At 49.8% G+C, this 22,110-nt stretch overlaps 1 protein-coding gene across 2 annotated transcripts in view; it reads left to right on the forward strand.

The window, feature by feature from the left end:
• PAX5 (paired box 5) overlaps positions 1-22,110 on the forward strand; it is a 201,354-nt gene that overhangs the window by 2,635 nt on the left and 176,609 nt on the right. The window contains exons 1-3 of one of the 2 annotated variants that reach the window (XM_050762197.1): positions 3,897-5,057; positions 10,801-10,966; positions 16,783-16,980. In XM_050762197.1, the coding sequence (XP_050618154.1) occupies positions 5,015-5,057; positions 10,801-10,966; positions 16,783-16,980 (407 nt within the window). In that variant the 5' untranslated portion in view covers positions 3,897-5,014. Of the gene's footprint in view, positions 1-3,896; positions 5,058-10,800; positions 10,967-16,782; positions 16,981-22,110 lie in introns of those variants that run through there. The other variant, XM_050762196.1, reaches the window with a different exon arrangement.

The raw sequence follows: 22,110 nt of genomic DNA on the forward strand, positions 1-22,110 counted from the left end.
AAGAGACAGATTCCCCCCTGTCTCCATGGACTCCCTTGGAGAAAAACTACTATTGGGCAAGTAGTAGTCTCTCCTTGCCATGGGAGCCCTTGAGTCCTTGGGCCCAGGCAGGTCTGGATGGGTTGAATACTTTCCCACTGGACATTGGCATCAAGTCTCACAGTTCTGGAATGAGCCTGGGATGGAGTGATAGATAGTAACAAACCCCTATCCATGAAGCTTCATCTCACAGAGCCTAAGAAGTCACATCTCAGGGTTTGTTCTCTGTATTAAATAAACGGGGAAGCAGAGACTTTAGAAGGGGCTGCCTGTCTCAAGTCTTTGGGAGACAGAGTTAGTCCCAGCGCCCCTGGCCTGCAGAACATGCTGGTAATGATAACACACCCCGACTAAGGCGGTTTTACACGATTCTTGAAAAACCTGGTTAAATTCTCATTTTTTCTCCATCCTCTTCAAGAACTCCTGAAAACAGAGCCAGATCAAGTAGAGCAGACTCCTGATCCAGAGGCAGGAATCATGCAGGAATCTGCCGTGCCTTGACTTTCTGTATAATTTCAGGTCAATTTCGTTCCCTCTGACACTTAACTTTTTTATTTTTAAAAAATGAAGTTTAGAGAGAACTCAATGGGTTGAGACAGCCATGCAGGCAGCATCCCTGATCTTTCCAGAACTGAGCAACCAGTCTGAGCCCTATTGGGCCCCACTTTGTCAGAAGCAAGAACAGGGGAATGGGCTGGACTTGGGTTGAGGGAGTCGATGTCAGGCTAATAGATTACTGTTAGCAGCCCCCACATCCTGAAGCGGCGGAATGCAGTGCGCTGGGAGGCGTGGAAGGGAAAGCCGGGAGGGGGTGTGTCCCCAGTGAAGCGAGGTCTTTGGCTTCTCAAACATTATTCTCAATGGGCTGTCTTTCAGTACTAAAACTTTCAAAGGCAATTTGGTTTACATAAATGAGTTTCTTCCTGGATAGTTTCCTTTCGCGGTCTCCTGTCCCCAGCGCCTAGCACAGGGCCCGGCCCAAAGCTCTGCTACTGGGAGAAAGAAAGTGCATCACTGTAGATCACAGAGAAGCCCGACTACGTTGAGAGCCGCGGTGAGACCAGCCCCGCGCTAGTCTCTTTCTCCTGGACCAAGGCTGCGGCTCGTGGGCGTTCAGAGACAGGACTGAGACGCAGTAGCCCGGCTCCACCGTGGACTTGCTGTGCAGCCTCGAGCTAGTCACGTAACCTCTCTGAGCTGTCGTTTGGTGACCTGTAAGGCTGGGCTAGGTGATCACGGTATCAGGTCTGGTCGCGCCTTTGGGGTTGGAACTTCCTAGAGGCGGCCCGCTTGGGCGGTGGTGAATCACCCCCACCCAGGGGGAAACTCCTTCCCCCAAGAACGCCGCGAGGTGCGGGAGGGGGCTGCTCTGGGTGCACAGGTAAGGCGGGTCCTGTGTGTGCCACGCAGCAGAACACTGTCCCGAAGCCGGACACCTACTGTGTGAAACGGGGAATCGGCGCCACTCCTGCTCGGGCCGTGCCCTGGGGCTTCTATACAAGGCTCACGGGTGTCCGAAGGAAAACCTGCGTGTGCGGGCATATTCCAGCCGAGTTCTTCGATTTGGCAGCATCGCCCCTCCCTCACTATCCCGAGAGCGGCTCTGGAGAGGCCCTTTTGAGAAAGGTTTCCAGCCCGCAGCCTTTCTTCTACCCCAGACTTGCTGTGTGACTTTGGACAAGTCGTATCCTGCCTCTGGGCCTCGGGTTCTGCACCTGTGAAATGGAGAAAGCATAGCTTCGGGACCCTTTTAGCGCTAAGATTCTAGAGAACCTGGGTTTGTAGGCCTGAGCTCAACAAGAGAGGCTGGGGGTGGGGGTGTCACTGGCTGCATCCCTCAGGGCGTCCCACACTCCGGCCTCTCCAGTAGGTGTGCAAGCCGCCATGTTGAGTCTGAGCCGAGGATCTGAATTCTGGTCATTTCCGACCCACTGGGCGCTATCGGTGAAGCCAGTGCGGGAACTCTATTCCATCCCTGTCCCTCTGTGCTGTTGCGATCTTCCTGCTCCAAGGCCTGGGGTGAAAGGGGAAGATCCGGACAGGCGGGGTTCCAGACAAAGAAGAGATAACGCCGCCACTCCACCCCAGCGCGCACTGCAGCCTCCTGGGTCCCCAGAGGCCCGCCTGGGGCCGTTTTCCGCAGCTGTGCCCTGGTGGGGGGTGGGGACGGGTGTCAGCGCCGGAAACTTGTCTACTGGTCAGGGACAGCTGGGTGTGGAACAAGGACAGAAGGTGGGCCCAAGGGTCGACCCAGTGCAGGAGTTTGAGAAGTAGAGCATGAGTAGATAGAAGGCAGAGGAAGGCAAACCGAGGCAGAGAATAAAACAAGAGGATAACCCAGGAATACTCCCATGATCACCCTGTACTCTATCTTCCTTACAAGCCCAGTCCTGGAGCAGGCATCTCAAAGCCCTTGTTTGGGTGGATTTATGTTTAATATTAGCGGAACATCACTCCTGAAATACAAAGTGAGTCTTCAGACCACTTCCCTGAGTTGCTGGGGGCAAGGGAATCCTCAGCGTATTTCTTGTGCCAGGGCCCAGATGACTCACAAAACTAACTATAGCTTCCTGGGTGAAGAATGACTATCACATGCTTCCTTTTCAAGGTCCAGTTTCTTTGATTGTTGTCTCAGAGCCTTAAACCCCACCAAGAAACGGACTCTCTAGTCAAAGATCCTTTCTGTAGCAAGAGAGTTCTGCTACAAATCCATCCATTTTGTCCACATAGGGACAAGAACTTCCTCTGTAGACGGAAGGTCGGGTTTTCCCGTCAACTGGAAGCTGCCCTACTGTAGCGCGCCTGGCCACTTTGCTTGACCCTTGCAGATAGAATGCGCCCACACACCCGCCCGCTTCAGGGGCCCTTATTAGCCCTGGACGCGACTTGGCTCATTCGGTTCTCAAGAAACTTGGAGCTGGGTGCGGAATTACTCCGGTGGACAGAAGCGCAACACCAGCTCCCAAAGCGTCTGGCAGTTCTTGATCTGAGGCAGGAAAGAGGGCCAGCCACTCTGCTTGGGCAACCTGGCCCAAAGCCTTAGCCCCTCCACCCAGGTGCACCCTGGTGCGCCCCAGTTACTAACTTTAAAAGAGTGTGAGATTTTCTCCTCTTTCCCCCAACGTGTCTGCCTTTGGGTAATGCAGCATTGAGGGCCCTGCAGGTGGAGTGAGGGAGGCGGGTGGACGAGGAGGAGCCAGTGGTGGTTTAGTAGGTACCTGATAAAATTAGGAAATAAAATTAGGAAATATTTCCGTGGAAGGAGCCTTTATTAAAATCTAGTTAACCCCACTCTGCCCATTTTACAGATGAGGAAAGTGAGGTCAGAACTGGCAGATATGCACACACTCCGATGCACACAGTCCGATTCCATCACGAGCCTGATGGTGCTGGATCTACTGTGCTCCTTGTCTTCCTCCAACATAGATTGTTTTTTTTTTCTGGAGACTTCCCCCATTCTCACCCTTCACTCAGCTGCTCTCAAGCCCTGAGAACGTCCCAGGATCCCAACGTCGCGTTGGGGAGGTCGAGCCCGCGTGGGACCTGCGGCAGGGCTCTCCAGGCAATGCGTGGGCCCCCTTCCCCCTCCCCACCGCAGCGATCCACTAGGCCTTAGTCCAGGACGTTTGTCAATGAACGTGGCGCCGCCGCCTGGGCCCCGCCCCCCATTCTCTCCCATTGCCCAGGTATCCGCTAATCAGGCGGAGCCCGTGGGCTGCTTAGCCAATGGGTCGGTGTTTCGGGCCAGGGCCGGCTACCGCCACTCTGATTGGCTTGGTGGAGCGTGATTGGCAGGTTAGCTCCCGCCCCGCCCCCGCCCGGAGGGAGCTGAGCCCCGGGCGGCGCTGTCCACACGCAGCGGGTCCTGAAAGCGGCTCCAGGGCGGCGCGGTGGCGCACTGTGCGCGCCGAGCAGGCGGAGGGCTAGCGCCGGCGGCGGCGGCAGCAACGCAGGCAGTCAGAGCCGGCTGCGGCTCCGTCTCAGCCCCGGCAGCCCCGGCGGCCTTGGTGGCGGGAACCCTCTGCTCTCTCCTCTGTTCCTCACTCCACGCCTGGGGCAGGCGCGGCGGCCGTCCCGGAAGAGGCAGCGGAAAGACAGTGGAACCAGACCCACGAGGGAGGGCGGCGGGGCGCGAAGAGTTGGTAGGCACGAGGTAGACACCCCGGCGAGGAAGAGTCCTTCGCTGGTGTCCCCGTTCCTGGTCCCGGCGATGGGCGAGCAGCGGGAGCCGCGGGAACTTTGAAGGCAGCGGGTTTCAGGGTTGGAGGGCTGCACGCTCCCGGGGACTTCGGAGTCGCGGCCCTAGCGTCAGGGGCGGAAGCATCTCCAAATCCGCAAGAACCCCGCGCTGCCGTAGAGGAAGTTCTTTGCAACTTCGTAAGAGACGTCGGAGAGCCAGTTGGAGAGAGGCCGAGGGGAAAGTCTGAGCCCCAGAGACTCGGAGAAGCAGAGAAAGAAAGGATCTGGCGGAGACCGAGGGGTCGAGGAAGGACCCCAGAGGCATCGAGGCCGCGGAACCAGCCTGGCAGCCCCCGGGTCTCGCTGCCCCCTGAGTGAAGTCAAGGGCCGAGTGTTCCGGCGGCCTCTTCAGAGCTGCTCCTACCCGGGGCCGGGGGCTGCTGGCTGTCCCGGAGGCGGGCCGCTACGCTATGCCCCCGAAGCCGCGGGCGCCTTGGCCGCAGCTACCCCGGGCTGGGCCCAGAGCCGCCGCTTGAGCCAGCCAGGGAGGGAAGCCAGCCGGAGTTGGGCACCCGCTCCCAGCCGGGCTGCGCTAGCACCGTTTCCCGCCTCTCCGCACAGCTCCCGGCGGTCTCCAGCAGGGAGGCTCTGAGAGAGACCTCGAAGCTCCAGCAGTGTTTTCTGAGCCCAGCTCGCACAGTGCCTGGCCTGGTGGCGCGGCTACCTATCCGCCCTGGGCAGCCCCTTGGCGCCGGGAGGCGGCGGCGTGGGCCGGCCTGCAGTCTGGAGCGCCCCGATGGAAATACACTGTAAGCACGACCCGTTTGCATCCATGCATAGTAAGTAGGCGGCGAGCTCGCTTCTCTCACTCTCCCGCCGGGACCGGGTTGGGGGCGCCGGACCGTGGGTCAGGTACTAAGGCCGGGAGGATTTCGGACCTCTGCAGCCGCGCAGACAACTTTGCAAAGTGCAGGGATCCCAGGCAGGGGACCTGAAACAACGCGCTTGGCCGCCGGGGCTGGAGCACCTGGTCCGGGAATCCCGCCTCCGGCAACGCGTAGCGTGGGCAGCGAGCTGCAGCCTTTCAAGGCTCCGGCGGCGACATTTCAGCTCTTTCGGACAACCTTGGCTTGGACCCGTAGAGGGCTCCGGGCCAGGCCAGTTGGAGGGCAGTAAGTTGTAGGGAGAGGTCAGTCTGAGTCTCAGACAGCGCCCCACACCCCTACTCCGATGGCGCCTTTTTCAGCCACGGGGCTGATCCAGACTGGAGCTTGGAGGGAAAGTGGGGCCCTGACCCGTGTCTGTATGTGTGGAGGAAGAGGTTGAGAGCTAAGCGAGGACACCGGGGCTAGGGCTCCAAAGGTGTCCTGGAGTTGAGAAGGGGGCTTTGAAAAATCAACGAAGTAGCGGTTTCTGAGTTCAGCTTCTGCTTAGGAGCTGGCCAGTTCATACAGAGACCCTTAAAGACCCCATTAGGTCCTTCTCTGCAGGACGCCTTTTCTCATGGCTTCTCCCCTTTAAAAAAGGAGGATAAGAAAGCAAAAAGAAAGAAAAAGGAAGCCAATTATTCACCACGCAGACACCCCCACTTCTGAAAGACGCAGCGTGTGTAGGAGACGGGAAGGGTCATTTCGGGCGAGGGCAAGGCCGGCCTGGGTCCCTGGCTCGCAGGGATCCTGCCAATTCACCCATTAGCACAGCCTCCTGTGAGATGAGCGCTCCTCTCACGGTGAGTTAACGCCGGATTAGATTCGGAGATTTCAAGGAAATTCCAAGTGGAACGAATCGCGTTTCCTTTCTGTTTGCTGCAGAGCCAGGCTGGAGGAAGGTGCCAGGCTTTGGCAGCCTCCGCTCGGGTGCCGCTCGGGGTCTCTGCGGGCTGCAGGTCAGGGAGTTGCTCCCGGGCTAGAAGCCCTCCCCATGCCTGGCCCCCCCCCCCCGCCCGCCCCGCGCCAAAGCCTGGGATCCAGCTTTCCTAGTCGCAGGTCCCCTATTTAACAAAGGCAGCAGAGACCCGGCTGGAGAGAAGGCGAGCTTCCCGTGGCGAGCATGTCCGTGTCTGCCACCGAGTGCTGAGTGGTCTGGCAAGCAGGGGAAAGCTTGTCTACGCAGCCAGGGCTGGCTGCGGGCAGCTCAGTTTCTCTTTGTGTCAATTTTCTGAGTCTGAAGTAATCCACCAAAGCGGTGGGGAGCTCTGTGCAGAGGAACTGCCCGTTCTGGTTCCAGTCCAAACGATTCCTCAAGGTTTGGGGCCTGTGCCCAACTGGTTTCCAGTCTGTGGTGACCCCAGTGCCCTCCACAGCCTTTTCCGGCTCAAACTCCAGCCTGGCTCTGGGGAGGCTCTGATCTCGCAATGGAAGCCCAAAACAAACCAGTTGGGGAAATGCTCTGAGAGGTGGGCAAGCCCTTGGCTCAGCCAAGGAGCAACTATGGGGACAGATGGGGAGCACCAGCCCCTGCGCTTCTTTGCTCACCGGTGGAAATCCACAGGCCCTCACTGTGTCCTTCTGCCCAGAGCTCTGTGGCCCTGAGGTTGTGCCCTAGCTCTTGGGGAGATAGCATCAGACCTGGTGGTCTCTCGGCTAAGCATCAGTGTGGAGAAGGCAGCTCCTTTCAGGTGCGGGTTAGCCAACCGCTAATGTCTGTGCCTCCTTGTCCCGGCCGTCAATCTGCCCCCTCCGTGGGAATTGCTCCCTCCCATTTTCAGTCTCCCTGGCAGCACAGTGGGGGCTGGGCCCCAGCCAGCCTAGCTTCCAGAGCTGGTGCAAGACCTTGGCTTCTCTGGAAGCACTCTCGGTTCTGAGGCCCAAAGCTGTTTTCTTGCACAATGTAGGCCTGCTCTGCGGCCCCAACTTGCTAGCAATGGGGAGTGGGGGGCGCAGTAGATCCTGGAAGGTGGCTGAGGTAGTAGAGGATCAGATCAGGTCCCACATCCTCACCTTCCTCCTGGCCCTGTCAGTTTCTGCTTCCTGTTACCTCTCCCTGCCTCCATCCCCCTACCACTGCTTCCCCCCACCACTGCTTCAGAGCCGGATAGCTTCTTTGGAGAGGGGCAGGGGCTTCCAGGAAATGGCCTTCTGAGTTTGGAGGAGTCCCTACCCACTATTCCAGGCTCATCATTTTCATCAGCACAGTAACCTCCTGCTCTCTTCCTGAGCTGTCTCCCTAGGTATCTTTACCAGTTATAGAACACTTATAGCCAGTGTCCTACCTGAGGGTGGCCTAAACCTTCAGCTTCACCCATTTTACAGAATATGACATTGAGGTCAGAGAGACAAAAGGACTGACTCAGGAAGTTCACATTGGCAAAGCTGGAGCTGGTTCTTGGGTCTCCCTGACCATCTGACAAAGGCATAAAAATGAGGCTTCAGAGGGTTCACAGAAGGGGAGAGGGAGGGACTCAGATTCCAGAGAGAGGGCAATGGGTATGCACACATGCAAAGCTCTCTCTTTGTCAAGTCTAACCATATCTATGTCTACTGCTTGACTTTCCACATGTGTCAGTACCTATCTGTGCATTGGAGAGTCCATTAGGGAGACTTATTCTCTCCCGTTTCCCTGTGCCCCTGTTTGCCTGTCTCTGTACCCCTTCATTCTTTCTGGTGCATCTAGGAAAAATTTTAATGATCCTATGGGGGCCCTGGAGCTCAATCTGTGGCTGAGTCAGCAAAGACCCTTTCCCCAAAATCCTATGCTCAGCTATGGTCTTTGGTGGTATTGGGAGGGCCTGTGGTGGGTAGCATGTCCTTATCAGGGCCTGAGGAGCATCTGTGGAGGCCAGCCCTTTCCAGACCAGAGCCACAAGGGCCTCAGGAGCCTCTGCAATTCAGTCTTTCTCTCCTCACTCCCCTCCAAACACTGCCCAGTCTGCCCTGTCCTGTGGCCTGTCTTTTTCTTTTATCTGTGGGTCTGTTTCCTGGTCTTCACCTGATTTGTTTGCCTCTGTCTCTGTGTCAGTCCCCCTTTCACGGGATGCGTCCTTACTTAATTGGAGTCCATAGGAAGTACAGGCTGGGACTTGGGTTGTCCAAGACCAGAAAACAAAGAAGTCTCTAGACTTCTCTGTCTAGAGAAGTCCCCTGTCCTCCAGAAGCCCCTTCCTGGGCTTCCTCCAGTTTCTCTTCTTGTTGCCTCTCGCTGTGTGCCACCTTCATCTTTCTTTTCTTGGCCTATTGTAGCTTCTCTATTCCTTTTCCCTCTCCTCTGCCTGCCTAACCTGCTGCTTCCTTTCCAGGCTCTGTCTCTCCTGCTTGTCTATCTCATTCAGTTCCCACTTTTGCACTTCTCTCAACATACCTCTTTTTTCCTCTTTTTGTTCCCCATCCTGCCTTGCCTCATTCAGACTTTGGACTTCACTTCTGACCAGTTCCAGAGTAAGTGGCCTTCCTCACACCATAGTTGTAAACCTTCTCACCACCACCCTCTAAGAGCTCCATTGGGTGGGATTGTGATGGTGGAGAAGGCCAAAGGGGCTTGGGGACCTTTCAAGGAAGTTGAGGAAGGTAAGAGGCTCCCAGGTCATACCAAGTCTGGTGTCAGCTGTGGACCTATAGATGAGATTGTGAAAGAGCATTACTAGCTCAGCCTATGTGGTCAAGGGTAGAGGGTTTGGGGACCTGTTCTCACCTTGAGAGACCAGGCTCTAGGAGACCTTTAGGGTTTTTCCCATGATACAAAACAGCCTGCAGTGCTCACAAATGTCCTGCAGGACAGCTTTTGGAATGTAAGTCCTCTGAAGGTTGCCACTGTGTTTTGGGCAGAAAGTCTCAATTGTCAGTGACATAGAGAACAGACTATTGCAGATGGACCATAATAACTGGACTCCCAGGCCATATCAAAAGTGTGCTGGGCGTTTAAGCTTCCTTTGCCTGCCCTTTGTTTTCCCAGATGAGCTTATACCAATTTTGAATTCATTTTCTTTTACTTAAATCCAGCCTGCTCTTGAAAGATCTGTACAACCTTTTTAAACAGGTGTTCCCAGCCCCAGAACAAAGCCTTCTGAAGGCTCTTGACCAGGGTGGCTACAGTCTTTCTGTTTTAGAAAAACTATGCAATTATGTTTCTAACTGCAAAATCCTATTTGGAATGGTTTTCCTTTTTCTTATATCTGGAGTGTTTTAGAACAATCAAAACTGAATAAAGATCATTTTGAAAATCAGAAATCCAGCTTAGAACTGGAACTAAGTACTTCAGTTATCTATAAAATTGTGTTTTTCCTTGAAATAAGCCTGAGCCTGAAATATTTTTGGGAAATATTCATGGGAAACTTGAGTGGATTGCTTGGACAGTTTTTAGGAAATACGTTATATTATGGGGGTTTTTGCTCCCTTTATTTCAGATGTGGTTCATGAACCTGGGTAGTAGTTGAGTACTGGGAAGAAATAACTGAGATGAGGTGGATATTTCATGTTTTAGAGTTGGAGTGTATATATGCGTGTGAGACCTTTGAGGTCTTTCCCTTGAACTGTCCAGTCCTAGCCCAGTCTCGGTTCAGGGAATTTCTCCTTCCTTTGCCTCTGAGCTGCCAGGAGCATCAATAAATGCTTTGACTTGGCTTTGGGCTCCAGTCAACAGCAACGTCAGTGAGTGACTAATTAACAGCTGTAAGGTCAATGATGTTGCTGCATTGGATCACTCTGTGTTTACTGGTTTGGTTCTTCATTTACTTGGGTCCTTGGGTCCTTCCAGTTGGACCTTGATGTAAGAGAAGGGTGGAGGAGGCACTTTCTCAGACTCCTTTTACTTAAAATCTATCCCAGGACCCTTGTAAAACCTGGGACCCAGAGGCTTTTGTAGGTTTCTTTATTTTCCCTGCACCAAAATAAAGCTGTTTGTCAATTGCAAAACATTGTAAAAATTCCAGGGAAACTCCTTTATAACAAATCCCCGTGCAGTGGAGTGGAATGTACTATGTGTAGAAGATGCTATGACCCATTTCTTTTGTGTGCTTTGAGAAAGCACAGTGGTCAAGTCTGCATGTCAGCCTCACCTTAAAGGGAGGGTTTTAAACAAGGCAATGGTTGGTGTTTTCCTCAGTACTCTGCAGATGCTGTTAAATTTTTAAAAAATTCCTTAGCCCTTAAATTAGATTGCTGATTTAAAAATTTTCCCTGAGATATATGTTTATTGGAGTTGTTCTTTTCACTTTTAAAGACATTTGTTAAAAGGAAACAAGTTTTATTTTTTTCCTCTTTAAATGTGATGTATTTTAAAGCATATTTTCTCCCCAGGATCTTCCCTAGACTTCAGCATCACATAATAAGTTGTGCCCATTTCGTTTACATTGAGGTCTTCACACATTTCATTGTTTAGAAAAATTACGGGGAAAATGCTAATAATATTATGGGGATGTTTGCTGTCAATAGCTCAACAGTCTGGCTGCAGATGGACAAAGGCTAAGATTAATTTTAAAATGCAATCTGGGGACTTCGTGTAGTTTGCACGATTGGACTCCAGGCGCAAGACATCCAGCCTGCCGGCCATTTGTGATCAGAGGGGCTCTGGGTCCTCACAGCGGTGCTTCTCCTATGTGACTGGTTCTAACCACCCTTTCCCTTTCCTTTTGTTTCTGATCTGTTTCAGGACATGGAGGAGTGAATCAGCTTGGGGGGGTTTTTGTGAATGGACGGCCACTCCCGGATGTAGTCCGCCAGAGGATAGTGGAACTTGCTCATCAAGGTGTCAGGCCCTGCGACATCTCCAGGCAGCTTCGGGTCAGCCATGGTTGTGTCAGCAAAATTCTTGGCAGGTAAAGGCAGGAGCTCAAGGCTTCCCTTGATCTTTCAAATAAAGACCTGAAACAGGACCCAGCAGCTGTCCAATATGACAGTATCATAGTGAGAATCATGACGGCATTTTGTTTCACACGCAGAGCGCTTTAGAGTTTGCAAAGCCCCAATTCCAAGTAGCCCTGGGAAACCCCTGTCTCTAGTGACATGTGGAATAGGGTGACTTAGTCAGGAGGGTTGACATGTTTTCTGAAAGCCTGGTGAATTGTTCTAAAGAACTCAAGAGAAAGACGTTCTTGGGAATTTCCCTTATACATCCTAGGCGAGGCCGGGTCCCTGAGTAGGACTGGTTGGAAAATCCTTAATATCACATAACCAGAGTTCAGTGTTTCATTTTAATGTTTTTGAAAGCATATTCCACTTTTAAAAGTCAGCCATTACTTTCAGTTTTGGGTTATTATCAACCTTGTTATGTTGGGCTGCAGTATTTTCCTTCTCTATGTTTTTATTTCCATTGTAGTGACAAGCATCCAAAATATATGTTAAATTAGAGAGGAGGAAAAAAAAAAAACCCAAACACCAACTTTCAAATGTGACATTTGAAAGTTGCCACTTGACCTGGTGATTTGCTGCAAACAAAATAGTAACAATGAGGCTTCTCCCATAGGGCCATGCAGCCTTTTAGCACTCCCGTTTATTTTCTCAGTGGCCTCCGCATGATCCAATGAAGCACATTTTAAGATGAGAAAACAAACCTAGAGCGGCAAAGTGACTGACACAGGTTTATCTAGTCAGGCAGTACCTGGGTTGTGATGACGCCTAAAGGACTCCTAGACCATGTGGGTCTCACCATACCCCCGAAACAAAGCCACAGATTTGTTTCTGGGCATGAGATCTTGTTTTAGGTCTGCCCTGGCAGGCAGGAGCTTTCTTGGGTTTAGCTGTTCAGTGCTTTCTCACTATTTCTTTCCCCGGGTCAGAAAACAACCTTTGTCCTGTAACTTGCATTATGGTTTGAGCACAGACGCCTGAATAGGAAATAAATATTTTGAAGTATGTCAGTGACATTGTGACTTTCTGCTGGCTCCTTCCCTTTCATCTGCTGGAATTCAAGAAATTCTCTCAGATGGAAGGAGCAACAGCTTCTAATAACCTTGGGGAGGCTGCTTGCTTGAGGCCAAGGGAAGAAGTTTTAGGACTAGCGGTCTGGCAGCTCCTTTGGGGACCTTGATCCCAGGGTTCATTCCTCATCCTTCAGCCCAGTGCAGGTTACCTGAGCTGTGGGGGCTGTGGGCTTCACTCCTGTTTAGCACTCAGAAAGCAAATGAACCCCAGAGTTAGGGGGTGATTGCAGGACATTAGCACGGTTTTCTTGTTAGATGGTTGTTTTAGGCAGGCGGATGGGAGCGAGAGAAGAAAAGTGGAAGACAGATAGAGAAAAGAAAAAGAGAAAAAGAAGACAAAGAGAAAAGAGAGTGATTTTTAAAAGGCAGAGAAATAGAAAGAGAGATAAATGACAAGACAGGAGAAAGGGAGAGAGAGCACAATATTTTAGACTATCTCAGCATCAGACTTCTAAAGCCAAAAGGCTCCTAGATATCTTTTTGTGGAGCCTCTTCATTGTACCGAGAGAGAGAGAGAGGGAGAGAGAGAAAGAAGGCCTTTCCTTTGTTTTTGCTGAGACATCTTTGCTGAGCCGACATTTTGCTCGCTGTTTGAAATCTCAGGGCAAGATACTGAGCCTTTTTCAGAGGGGACATCCAAACACGGGGTCCTCATGTTCTGGTGCTGTGGAGCCTCCAAATCTCCCATGAAGACTGAGGGGGACAGGGACCCTTCCAAGCCCAGCCGGCAGCCTCCCATAGCCAGAATAGATTTGTCACTAGGTAGAGTGGCACTCGGAAGTTACGCGCCGCTCCGGTGCCTGGCCGTTTAAGTTGTCAACAATAAATTGGAATTTCATAGCTCATTATTTTCATAACTAAGAACCACAGTGGACAAAATGTCACTCTAATTAGAACTGCCTTTTAAGAAACAAGTTCAGCCCTAAAACAGTGTAACTGGGAATTTCTGAACTGGGGCCGTTCAATCCACAGATATTTTTTTTTTTTTTTGGTCATCAATGAATTTGATGGGCACACGAGAGGTGACAGATTGTAGGAAGAGTGCGATGTGTGGTGGCTATGGTTTTCAGAGTGTGTGGCAAGGCAGGCAAAGTCCCTGGGGCACACAGGGACCCCTGTCATCTCGGGAAGGTGGGCGGTCTGCCAGGAGTGTGGGCATTCAGTCTACAGAGCTCAAGCCTTCGGAGGGGCTTGAGAGGCACAGCACAGTGGCATCTGAGGCCGAGTTAAATTCACCCAGGGCCTGGCTGCTGTCTTTTTTCACTGGAGCCTGGTTGAGAGGTTCAGGTCATTGGAATTGGGTGGTAGGTTACACAGTAATAAGAAACACTAGGGATTTTAATCCCCTGCACGTGCTCTTTATTTTATGTTTTGCAAAGCTTGTTCTCAACCGTCTGTATTTTTGTCTTCAAAACAGCCTCACAAAGCAAGCAGGGCAAACATTCTTCCCCTATTGTATAAATGGGAAAATTGAGGCCTAGAGAGGCTAAGTAAGTTGGCTAAGATCACACAGAGAGTTAGCGTCAGAGCCACCTACACCTCTTGACTGCTAAACTAATGCTGTTTGCACTGAAGGACATTGTGTGTTGGTGACTGCCGTTCGTCTTTTGTCTGTAAGCCAAGGGGCTGCACGGCTGTTTTGCTGAGATGAAAGGATAGTTATTAAATCTGAATCCTCATTTGACACAGTTTCGAGTTGGGGTTTCGGGATTGTCAGGGTTGCCTTCCAAGTGCCTGGCCCATGTGTCAGTCAAAAAGACGACGGAGATCTCTCATGTCAAGGCCGCAGCCTTCCACAGTTGGCACTGCTCAGGTGGGATGGGCAGGTAGCCCTGTGTGCTGCCGCCCACCAGCCATGTAAGTTGGGGCTGGGCTGGGGGGGGCCTTTAGCCTGCCACCCTCTCAGATTTGCTATGTGAATGTTGCAGTCCCATTCAACTAACATATTTTGAGTATCCAGGACAGGGTTGTCTAAATGTCCGTAACCCCTTCCCTGAGATTCTGCCTGTCCTAACAGACACTCGGTGACTATTGAGTGAGTGAATGAATGAAAAATGCATGTGAAAATGCCTGGTCTGGTAAATAGTAAAGTTCTTGGCAATTGCAAGGGATCATTATTATTATTATTATTTAAAATTTTATAAGCAAAGCAGCAGCTTGCTCTAGCGGGAAGAGCACTGAATTTAGAGTCAGGTTTGAAAGCTGGGGCTGTCCCTAACTATAGAAGGGAGTTAGGCAAGTCACTTAGTCTTCTGATCATTTATTTTTCCTTCTATAAATCCCTGTGGCCTTGCAGGGTTAGTGTGAGGATCAAGATAATTCGAGGAAGAGCTCTGTAAACTACAGGGCGCTGTGGCTGAATTACAATTAGTTGTGTTATAGTAAAAATTGACTTTACATTATAAAATTGATAGGACAATTGGAAGCTGCAGAGATTGCGGTGTGCCTTGATTTAGGGTGCTTTTCTAGACTTCTGGCTTTTTTGGGATATTGTTAAAAAGTTGTTTGTGGGTAATAACTTTTTGGCAATTACAGGAAAATTGCTGAAAGCAATTGTTTAGAAAGAGGGAAGATAGGTTGAGTTTTTGCCTTATGGTCAAAAGTTGCAAATGACTCACTCTTTTCAATGAAAAACAGACATTTCACTATCACATCACTGCTTCCAAATTATTTCATCTCTTTTAGGATATTCACTAACTTGGCCTTACCCAAACTTACCCAGGCTGAGAATTTCAGCATCTCTATAAATGTGACCAGGAATCTTGGGTAACATTTTCTACCCATCTCAGAATCACCTCGTTCCCTTGCCTATCATCAACTCTTGTGAGGTTTGAAAATTACTAGTCATTTAAAAAATGTCTTTTTGGTTTTTTAAAAAAGATTCAACTGCAAGTTAATTTTCTTGGAAAAGGAAATCAAGAATTCTTCTGTAAATATTGAGAGAGACATCCAGGGATGGCTCAGATTCAGAAAAGGAATCATGTCATTTTTTTTTTTTTCCGCCTGAAATGATCTTTCATGGCACTCTTCTTGGTCTCGGTTTTACTGTAAAATCCTGACATCCTATTTTCCTTAATGAGCAAATGCTGATAGCATGGAAATGTCCTTAGAAACAGCCATTTACCTCAGGGGAGGTCCCTGGAAGAGTTGCTGTGACTTGTGGTTGGTTTTTCCGATTGCTTGGGTTTTGACTTACAACACGTATTTTCAGATAATTCTGCAATTCAACATTCCTTTTAATTTTACACCAAGATTATTATTTTTCTCTTATGGAAAAATAAGTTGCATTTCAGGGGATAGTTTCATACAATGCTGGAGATTGTGCTAGGGCTTGGAAGAGCTGGCAAATCAAAGGTGTGAGGTACCTTATTGGGGAAATTTTAGTTCAAGAGGCTGGGCCACAGCCCTGGCTTGCCCATTTGGTCTTGTGTGACCCTAGGAAAACTGTTTAACCTTGATGAATCTCTGCTTTATACCTGTAGGTCAGGACCTTTTCATTTATTTGTTCATTCACTCATTCATTAATTCAAAGCAATTTATGTACTTTAGAACTGTGGGAGATAAAATGGGAAAACTGACTCAAAAGTTTTCTGTAAACTATAAAATGGTAGATCAATGTGAAAGAATTTTGTTAATGCTTAGCCAGTGCTGTCCAAAAGAAATACAATGAGAGACTGGCCGGGCGCAGAGGCTCATGCCTATAATCTCAGCACTTTGGGAGGCCGAGGCAGGCGGATCACCTGAGGTCAGGAGTTTGAGACCAGCCTAACATGGCAAAACCCCGTCTCTACTAAAAATACAAAATTAGCTGGCCGTGGTGGCGCATGCCTGTAATCCCAGCTACTCGGGACGCTGAGGCAGGAGAATCACTTGAACCCAGGAGGCAGAGGTTGCAGTGAGCTGAGATCATGCCATTGCACTCCAGCCTGGGCAACAAGAGTGAAACTCCATGTCAAAAAAAAAAAAAAAGAAATACTATGAGAGCTGTGTATGCAATTTAAAATTTTCTAGTAGCACATTAAGAAAAGTAAAAAAAAAAAAAAAAGAGGTATTATATTTTAATTATATATTTTATTTAACTCAATATATAAAAATGGCTATTTCAACATATAACTTAATATCAAACATTCAACATACTATCAAAATTATTGAGATATTTTACATTTTTTTGGTACTGTTTTAAAAATTCGGTGTGTGGGCCGGGCGCGGTGGCTCAAGCCTGTAATCCCAGCACTTTGGGAGGCCGAGATGGGCGGATCACGAGGTCAGGAGATCGAGACCAGCCTGGCTAATACGGTGAAACCCCGTCTCTACTAAAAAATACCACAAAAAACTAGCCGGACGAGGTGGCGGGCGCCTGTAGTCCCAGCTACTCCGGAGGCTGAGGCAGGAGAATGGCGTAGACCCGGGAGGTGGAGCTTGCAGTGAGCTGAGATCCGGCCACTGCACTCCAGCCTGGGCGACAGAGCAAGACTCCGTCTCAAAAAAAAAAAAAAAAAAAAAAAAAAAATTCGGTGTGTGTTTTATATTTACAGCACATCTTGATTCAGACTAGCCATATTTCAAATGTTCAAAAGCCTCATCTGGCTGGTGGCTACTGTATTGGAACGTGCAGATCCAGACGATTCCTGGACCAAGTAGCCCATTATTTTGTTGCCAACATCCACTTTACTGGTTCCTCATGGCTAAGCTTCTTTCTCTTTGGGTCCTAGGTATTATGAGACAGGAAGCATCAAGCCTGGGGTAATTGGAGGATCCAAACCAAAGGTTGCCACACCCAAAGTGGTGGAAAAAATCGCTGAGTATAAACGCCAAAATCCCACCATGTTTGCCTGGGAGATCAGGGACCGGCTGCTGGCGGAGCGGGTGTGTGACAATGACACCGTACCTAGCGTCAGTTCCATCAACAGGTGAGGAGCTCGTGCCTGTGGGGGCTGGGGATTTGGGGGGATGGCAGGGTGTTCTGGAGGCTCTGCATGTGCCTTTCCTGAAGATCTGGTCTCTCTTTTCACCAAAGCCCCTTAGGGGTTACTGAACAGGAGAGATGCTAATGGGGCCCACTGGGTCTCTGTTACCCTTCTCTTCTTCTTTCCAAAGTGGGTAGGAGTCCTAGGCCCAGGGAGAGGGGAGCATGCCAACACTCTGGCTGCTCGAGGTTCTTCTGAGCCCAGAGTTATTTCTATCCCTCCCTTTACCACCCACCTATATGCGTGGAACACTTTTCAGTGAATTGTCCTGACTAGGCCTTCACAAATGTTGCTGTCCCTGTAAACCTAGGCTCAAGGTCTTGGCACTGGCCCATCTCAAAGGTTCCCAGGAAGAAAATCCTGCCTCCAGTTTGGGCGGAACTTGAGCCAGTGAGTGAGGGGAACATAGCTCTGACTTGGAGTTGGGAGACTTGGCTCCTTGTTCCAGCTCTGCCACAAACTCGAAGTGGGACCTTGACAAGGCTCTTCCATTCTCCGAGAGCCCAGAACCCCAGTGGTTCTGATGTGCGTCTTCAACTCCAGGGGTGTTGTCCAGGATGCTAAGATGCTCTGGAGCAATGGAGTTGTCCTTTTCCCAACTCACACATGGAATCTTACACATGGAGAGAAAGAACCAGAGAAACACCCTGGGTGTCATGCACAAGATCTTCCTGGGAGCCACACAGCTCCCTTTCCTTTCCAGTCTGATCCAAGATACATGGAAGGGTGCTCTCAGAGCTTTAAAAATAAACGTATGGAAGAAAGTTTTCTGTTGTAGATGATGCAATCTCAACTCCATTTAAACCCACAGAGTTAGGAATGAAGTTCAGAGATGAACAGAAATGATGGTTCTCTAAACTCTGCAGAGAAAAGAGAAGGCAGCAGCCTGGAAACCTGGACAGTTTCCATTTCTCCAAATCACACCCTACCATCATCAGTGCAGAGCTTGTGTGGGCATAGAGGACCCTCACTCCTGGCAGAAAGAGGTGGTCGGTCAGACTAGAGTGAGAGCCTCTTGTCCTGATAGTGGATCCTTCTGTGATGACTCAAATGCACAGATCGCCGTGGGAGTGCATGTGTTCACATTTTGAGTCCTGCTATTTTGTAAATGGTTAGCCTGTTTTTCTTCTCTTGGCAAACCTTTACAGAGGCCCTGACATCATGCACGGTGCAGGGGAAATAGAGGAGAATCAGGCACACAGTTTCTTGGTCTGTTCTAGAGGGGCTCTTTGTCCAGGGTGGGGTTCTGACATGCACTTAGAAGCCTGATGCACCTGGACAAACTTACTGAGGAGGTAACAATGATGATGGTAGGTTTTGGGGAAGAGGGGATAACTCCTGTTCTTTTTTCTGGATTATAAGAGGCTCCAGTGTGTTTTATGAGCCCCATACTTCTGGCTCTTTGCAAGATTTCCATGACACAAAACAACATGACAGGCAGCTGGCCTGCTCTGCAGAGGAACATCAGCCAAACCCCTGGTCAGGCTTTGGGGACCCACAGGTTTCCCAACGTAGAGTACACATATAATCGGCGGTTTGCAAGATAACCTTAGGTAGTCCATGGGGGTCACAAAATCTAATGCCTTACATGGGGCCAGGCAGATAAGGTAATGAGGGAAGCAGGCCAGCCATAAGACGATGGGGAGAGGTTGGGTCCCTGGCAAGCTAGACAGCACAAGTTCTATTAAAGGAGCACTGCTTCTTAGCTCCAGCCGAATGCTGCCAGGAACATGGGTCCAGTGTTTGCCAGATTTTTTGCATTCTTCAAGAGAAGGCAGAAGCTGGGGCTTGTGTAGATGTATGTATGTATATTTCTGTATATGAAATCTTTATATTTAAATTATTATTATTTTTTTTAGAGATGGGGTCTCCCTATGTTGCCCAGGCTGGTATCGAACTCCTGGGCTCAAGCAATCCTCCTATCTCAGCCTCCCAAAGTGCTGAAATTACAGGTGTGAGCCACCGCACCTAGCTTAATCTATATTTTTTTAATGGAGGCAACTAATTTCAATGAAAAATGCCTTGAAGGATGAGCATAACTTATTTACAGAGCATTGGTTTACATCCTCCATAATGCAAAGATGCAAGGATTCACATTGTTTTGTAATACATTTATTTTAATGTATTTTAGAAAAATGTAAGTAACATGCCAAACCAGTGAGTTTGTGAACTTTGTGAACGCCCCCTCAACACTCCCACCCACCCACTTACAGTAGGGAACTCTAATTGCCTTACACAATAACTTTATTTAAGTCAAAAATGAAGTGATGTGAAAGAAATGTATGAGGCAAATAGAGCAGTGGTTACAAATAGAGCTGCGAAGGGGCATGGGATATGTGGTCAGGAGAGATCACTGACCCACTGATGCTTTCTGCCTGGACCTGTGCTGTGGGGAGGTTCTAACTGCTGGCTGCAGGACCATGGCTAGCCTCAGGGGCGTCCTGGGTGTGCTGTTCAAAGCCATGGCCAGGCAGTCTGTGCCGCTAAGGTGCTTTCACGTCTGTGGTCTCCTATAGTCCTTAAGGCTTGACTCTATCCTGTGGCAGGTGTAGCAACAGAGGCCAAGGTGGAGAGTGCAGAGAACAGTGACTTGGAGATAGACATGGGGGTAGAACCCAGGTTTCCTGATGATAAGAGGAGGGCTAGTTTCTTTCCACCACCGTCCTGTAGGACTCTGCGAGTGACAGAACTGAGGATCTGTGAGACGAGAGACAAGGGGGAGGACAAGTATTTTCTTCTCCATTTCAGAGCCTTGCAGGCTACCCGTTCTGCCGCCTGGCTGCCTGCCCTCTCTCATCCTTAGCCCTCTCCAGTGCTCCTCGCTGGGGGCTTCTTTTTGGGAGTATTCTCTGGCTCCTTCCTGCTGTCTTCAGTGACAGCTCACTAAGTGTAGGACAATCTCATGTGGCTGCCTTCCCCACCCCCAACCCCCCAAAGCCAGAGCCATCCCAGCATACAGTTTTATTTTTCAGATGAAGGCAAAGCTCCTACTGCATTCAGATGAATGCAGCTTCTAAACGCCTGCCTTGCAAATGACACTGTGTAAGAGGGTTCACAGCTCTCCCAGCCCCTGCCTCCCTCGGAGGTAACTTTTCACTCTTCCTGATTTCAAACAGCTGCGGAGGAAGTGATGGCTGGATTTGTGGCTATTCTCATAGCCACAGGGGCGTCTCCATGGTTCACCCCTAAGAGTATGTGCCTTCCTGTTATCTTCCAGGGCACCAACCTAAACCATGACTGACAAGAGGTTGAGCATCACTGAACTAGTTCTGTTAGGCTGGTGGGGGATTTCCTGGGACATAGATCACCTTGTTCATTTGACTTCTTATGGACAAACATGTGCTGGGAGGCTGCACAACCTGCAGGGATCGCTGGAATCCAGCCTGAGTGTCCACTGGAGGTGGCCATCCCAAAGCTGACCCAAATGGTGGGTGGAATGGGGTCTTCCTTCTATTCCAGCACCGTGGCCAAGGGGTGGGGACTACAAGTGGCACTCCCAGTTTAGAGGAGCAGCTCTGTTTAGCCTTTCAACTGGTTGGGTCATGTGAGAACGTGGGGCCAGTATTATTGGGTGTTCTGATTTTTCAAGAGAAGCTAGAAATCAGATATTTATGAAAAATCTCCCAACTTAAAAATATTAGCAACTAATTCAAATAAAAACAAATATACTGTAAGCAAAACTTGTCCCAGGCTGGAGGTGGCCCTGGGGAAGATGTTTTGTTAGTTCTGCTCTTAATTCTAATTTTGGTGGCAGGCCTTCTGAGATTGTTTATCCATTTCCTCTTTCTTTCTTTCTTTGCTTTTTTTGAGACAGGGTCTCACTCTGTTGCCCAGGCTGGAGTGCACAGGCGCAATCATGGCTCACTGCAGACTTGATCTCCCAGGCTTGGGTGATCTTCCCACCTCAGCTTCCCATGTAGCTAGGACTACAGGTGCCACCACCATGCCTGGCTAATTTTTTGCATTTTTTGTAGAGATGGGGTTTCATCTTGTTGCCCAGGGTGGTCTCGAACTCCTGGACTCAAGCGATCCACTCACATTGACTTCTATCTGTGTCCTCTTTCTTCTCCACAACAGTCACAGGCCTGGGTGCCACCTGTGGGGCCCCTCACAGCTTGGAACAGTTGGACCCCTGGGTTTTGGATTCTCAACTTCTTACTGCATTGATGGCAATTTGATCAGTGCCATAGATGTGGGTGTTTCTTCAGCCTTATTTTCATGTTTCCTTTTTCAAGGCACCATGATTTTCTCTTTCACTGTAATTTTGTGAGGACTGGCGGTGGGGCGGGGGGCGTGGGATGATGGTGAGAAGCCTAGCCTTTCAAAGAAGGAAGAGTGATGTTTCCATGGGATCCTTAAATGCCACAAAGTCCCTCAGAGTTTTAAACCTCAAATTCTAAGTGGGTTTGAAATCCAAATAACCTTTATGCCTCACATAGGAAGTATTTAGCAGAGGGACCGAGCTTCCTTTGAATGTGGCTTAAAGTAAAATGCTGGGGCATGGGATCTGGGAGTCTGGGCTGACTCGCTGCTGTGCAACTCTGGGCAAGTCATTTGAGCATCTTGGGCCTTAGTTTCCTCATCCATAGGAAGAGTTTGATGCTGAGCTCCCTTCTCTCTTGGACAGTCTAGTGTGCTCTGCAGTACGGCAGCCGGGATCCTGCTCACGCTCAGCAGGTAAAGGATGTGCAGTTTGGTGTGACCGCCAACTCAGCCCAACCGTCTCTGGCTTAGGAAAGGTCCTGAGTGTGCTCTTATTGGATGAGTCTTGACAGCCTGTCATTTTTAAAATTTTAAATTTGTTTAGAGTTGCTATGATTCAATTACAGTCTTGTTCTTCCCACTACAGTTTCTTCTCGGTGGAAGCTGATGCTCTTTGTTTTTACTCGGTGACTGCTAAAGGCAGATGAGCAAAATCTCTCACCCCTGGGGGCGGCTTCAGAAGCTTCCCTGTAACTCTGAGATCCCCTTTATAAAGAACAGCCCGGCTGCAGCCTTAAAACAGAGTGTGAGAATGGTTACCTTCCCCTCCCCAGCTTCCAAGGGGACCACTTGTGCTTTATTATTATTATT

Source organism: Macaca thibetana, chromosome 15 (assembly GCF_024542745.1).
Source record: "Macaca thibetana thibetana isolate TM-01 chromosome 15, ASM2454274v1, whole genome shotgun sequence".
Taxonomy (NCBI): Eukaryota; Metazoa; Chordata; class Mammalia; order Primates; family Cercopithecidae; genus Macaca; species Macaca thibetana.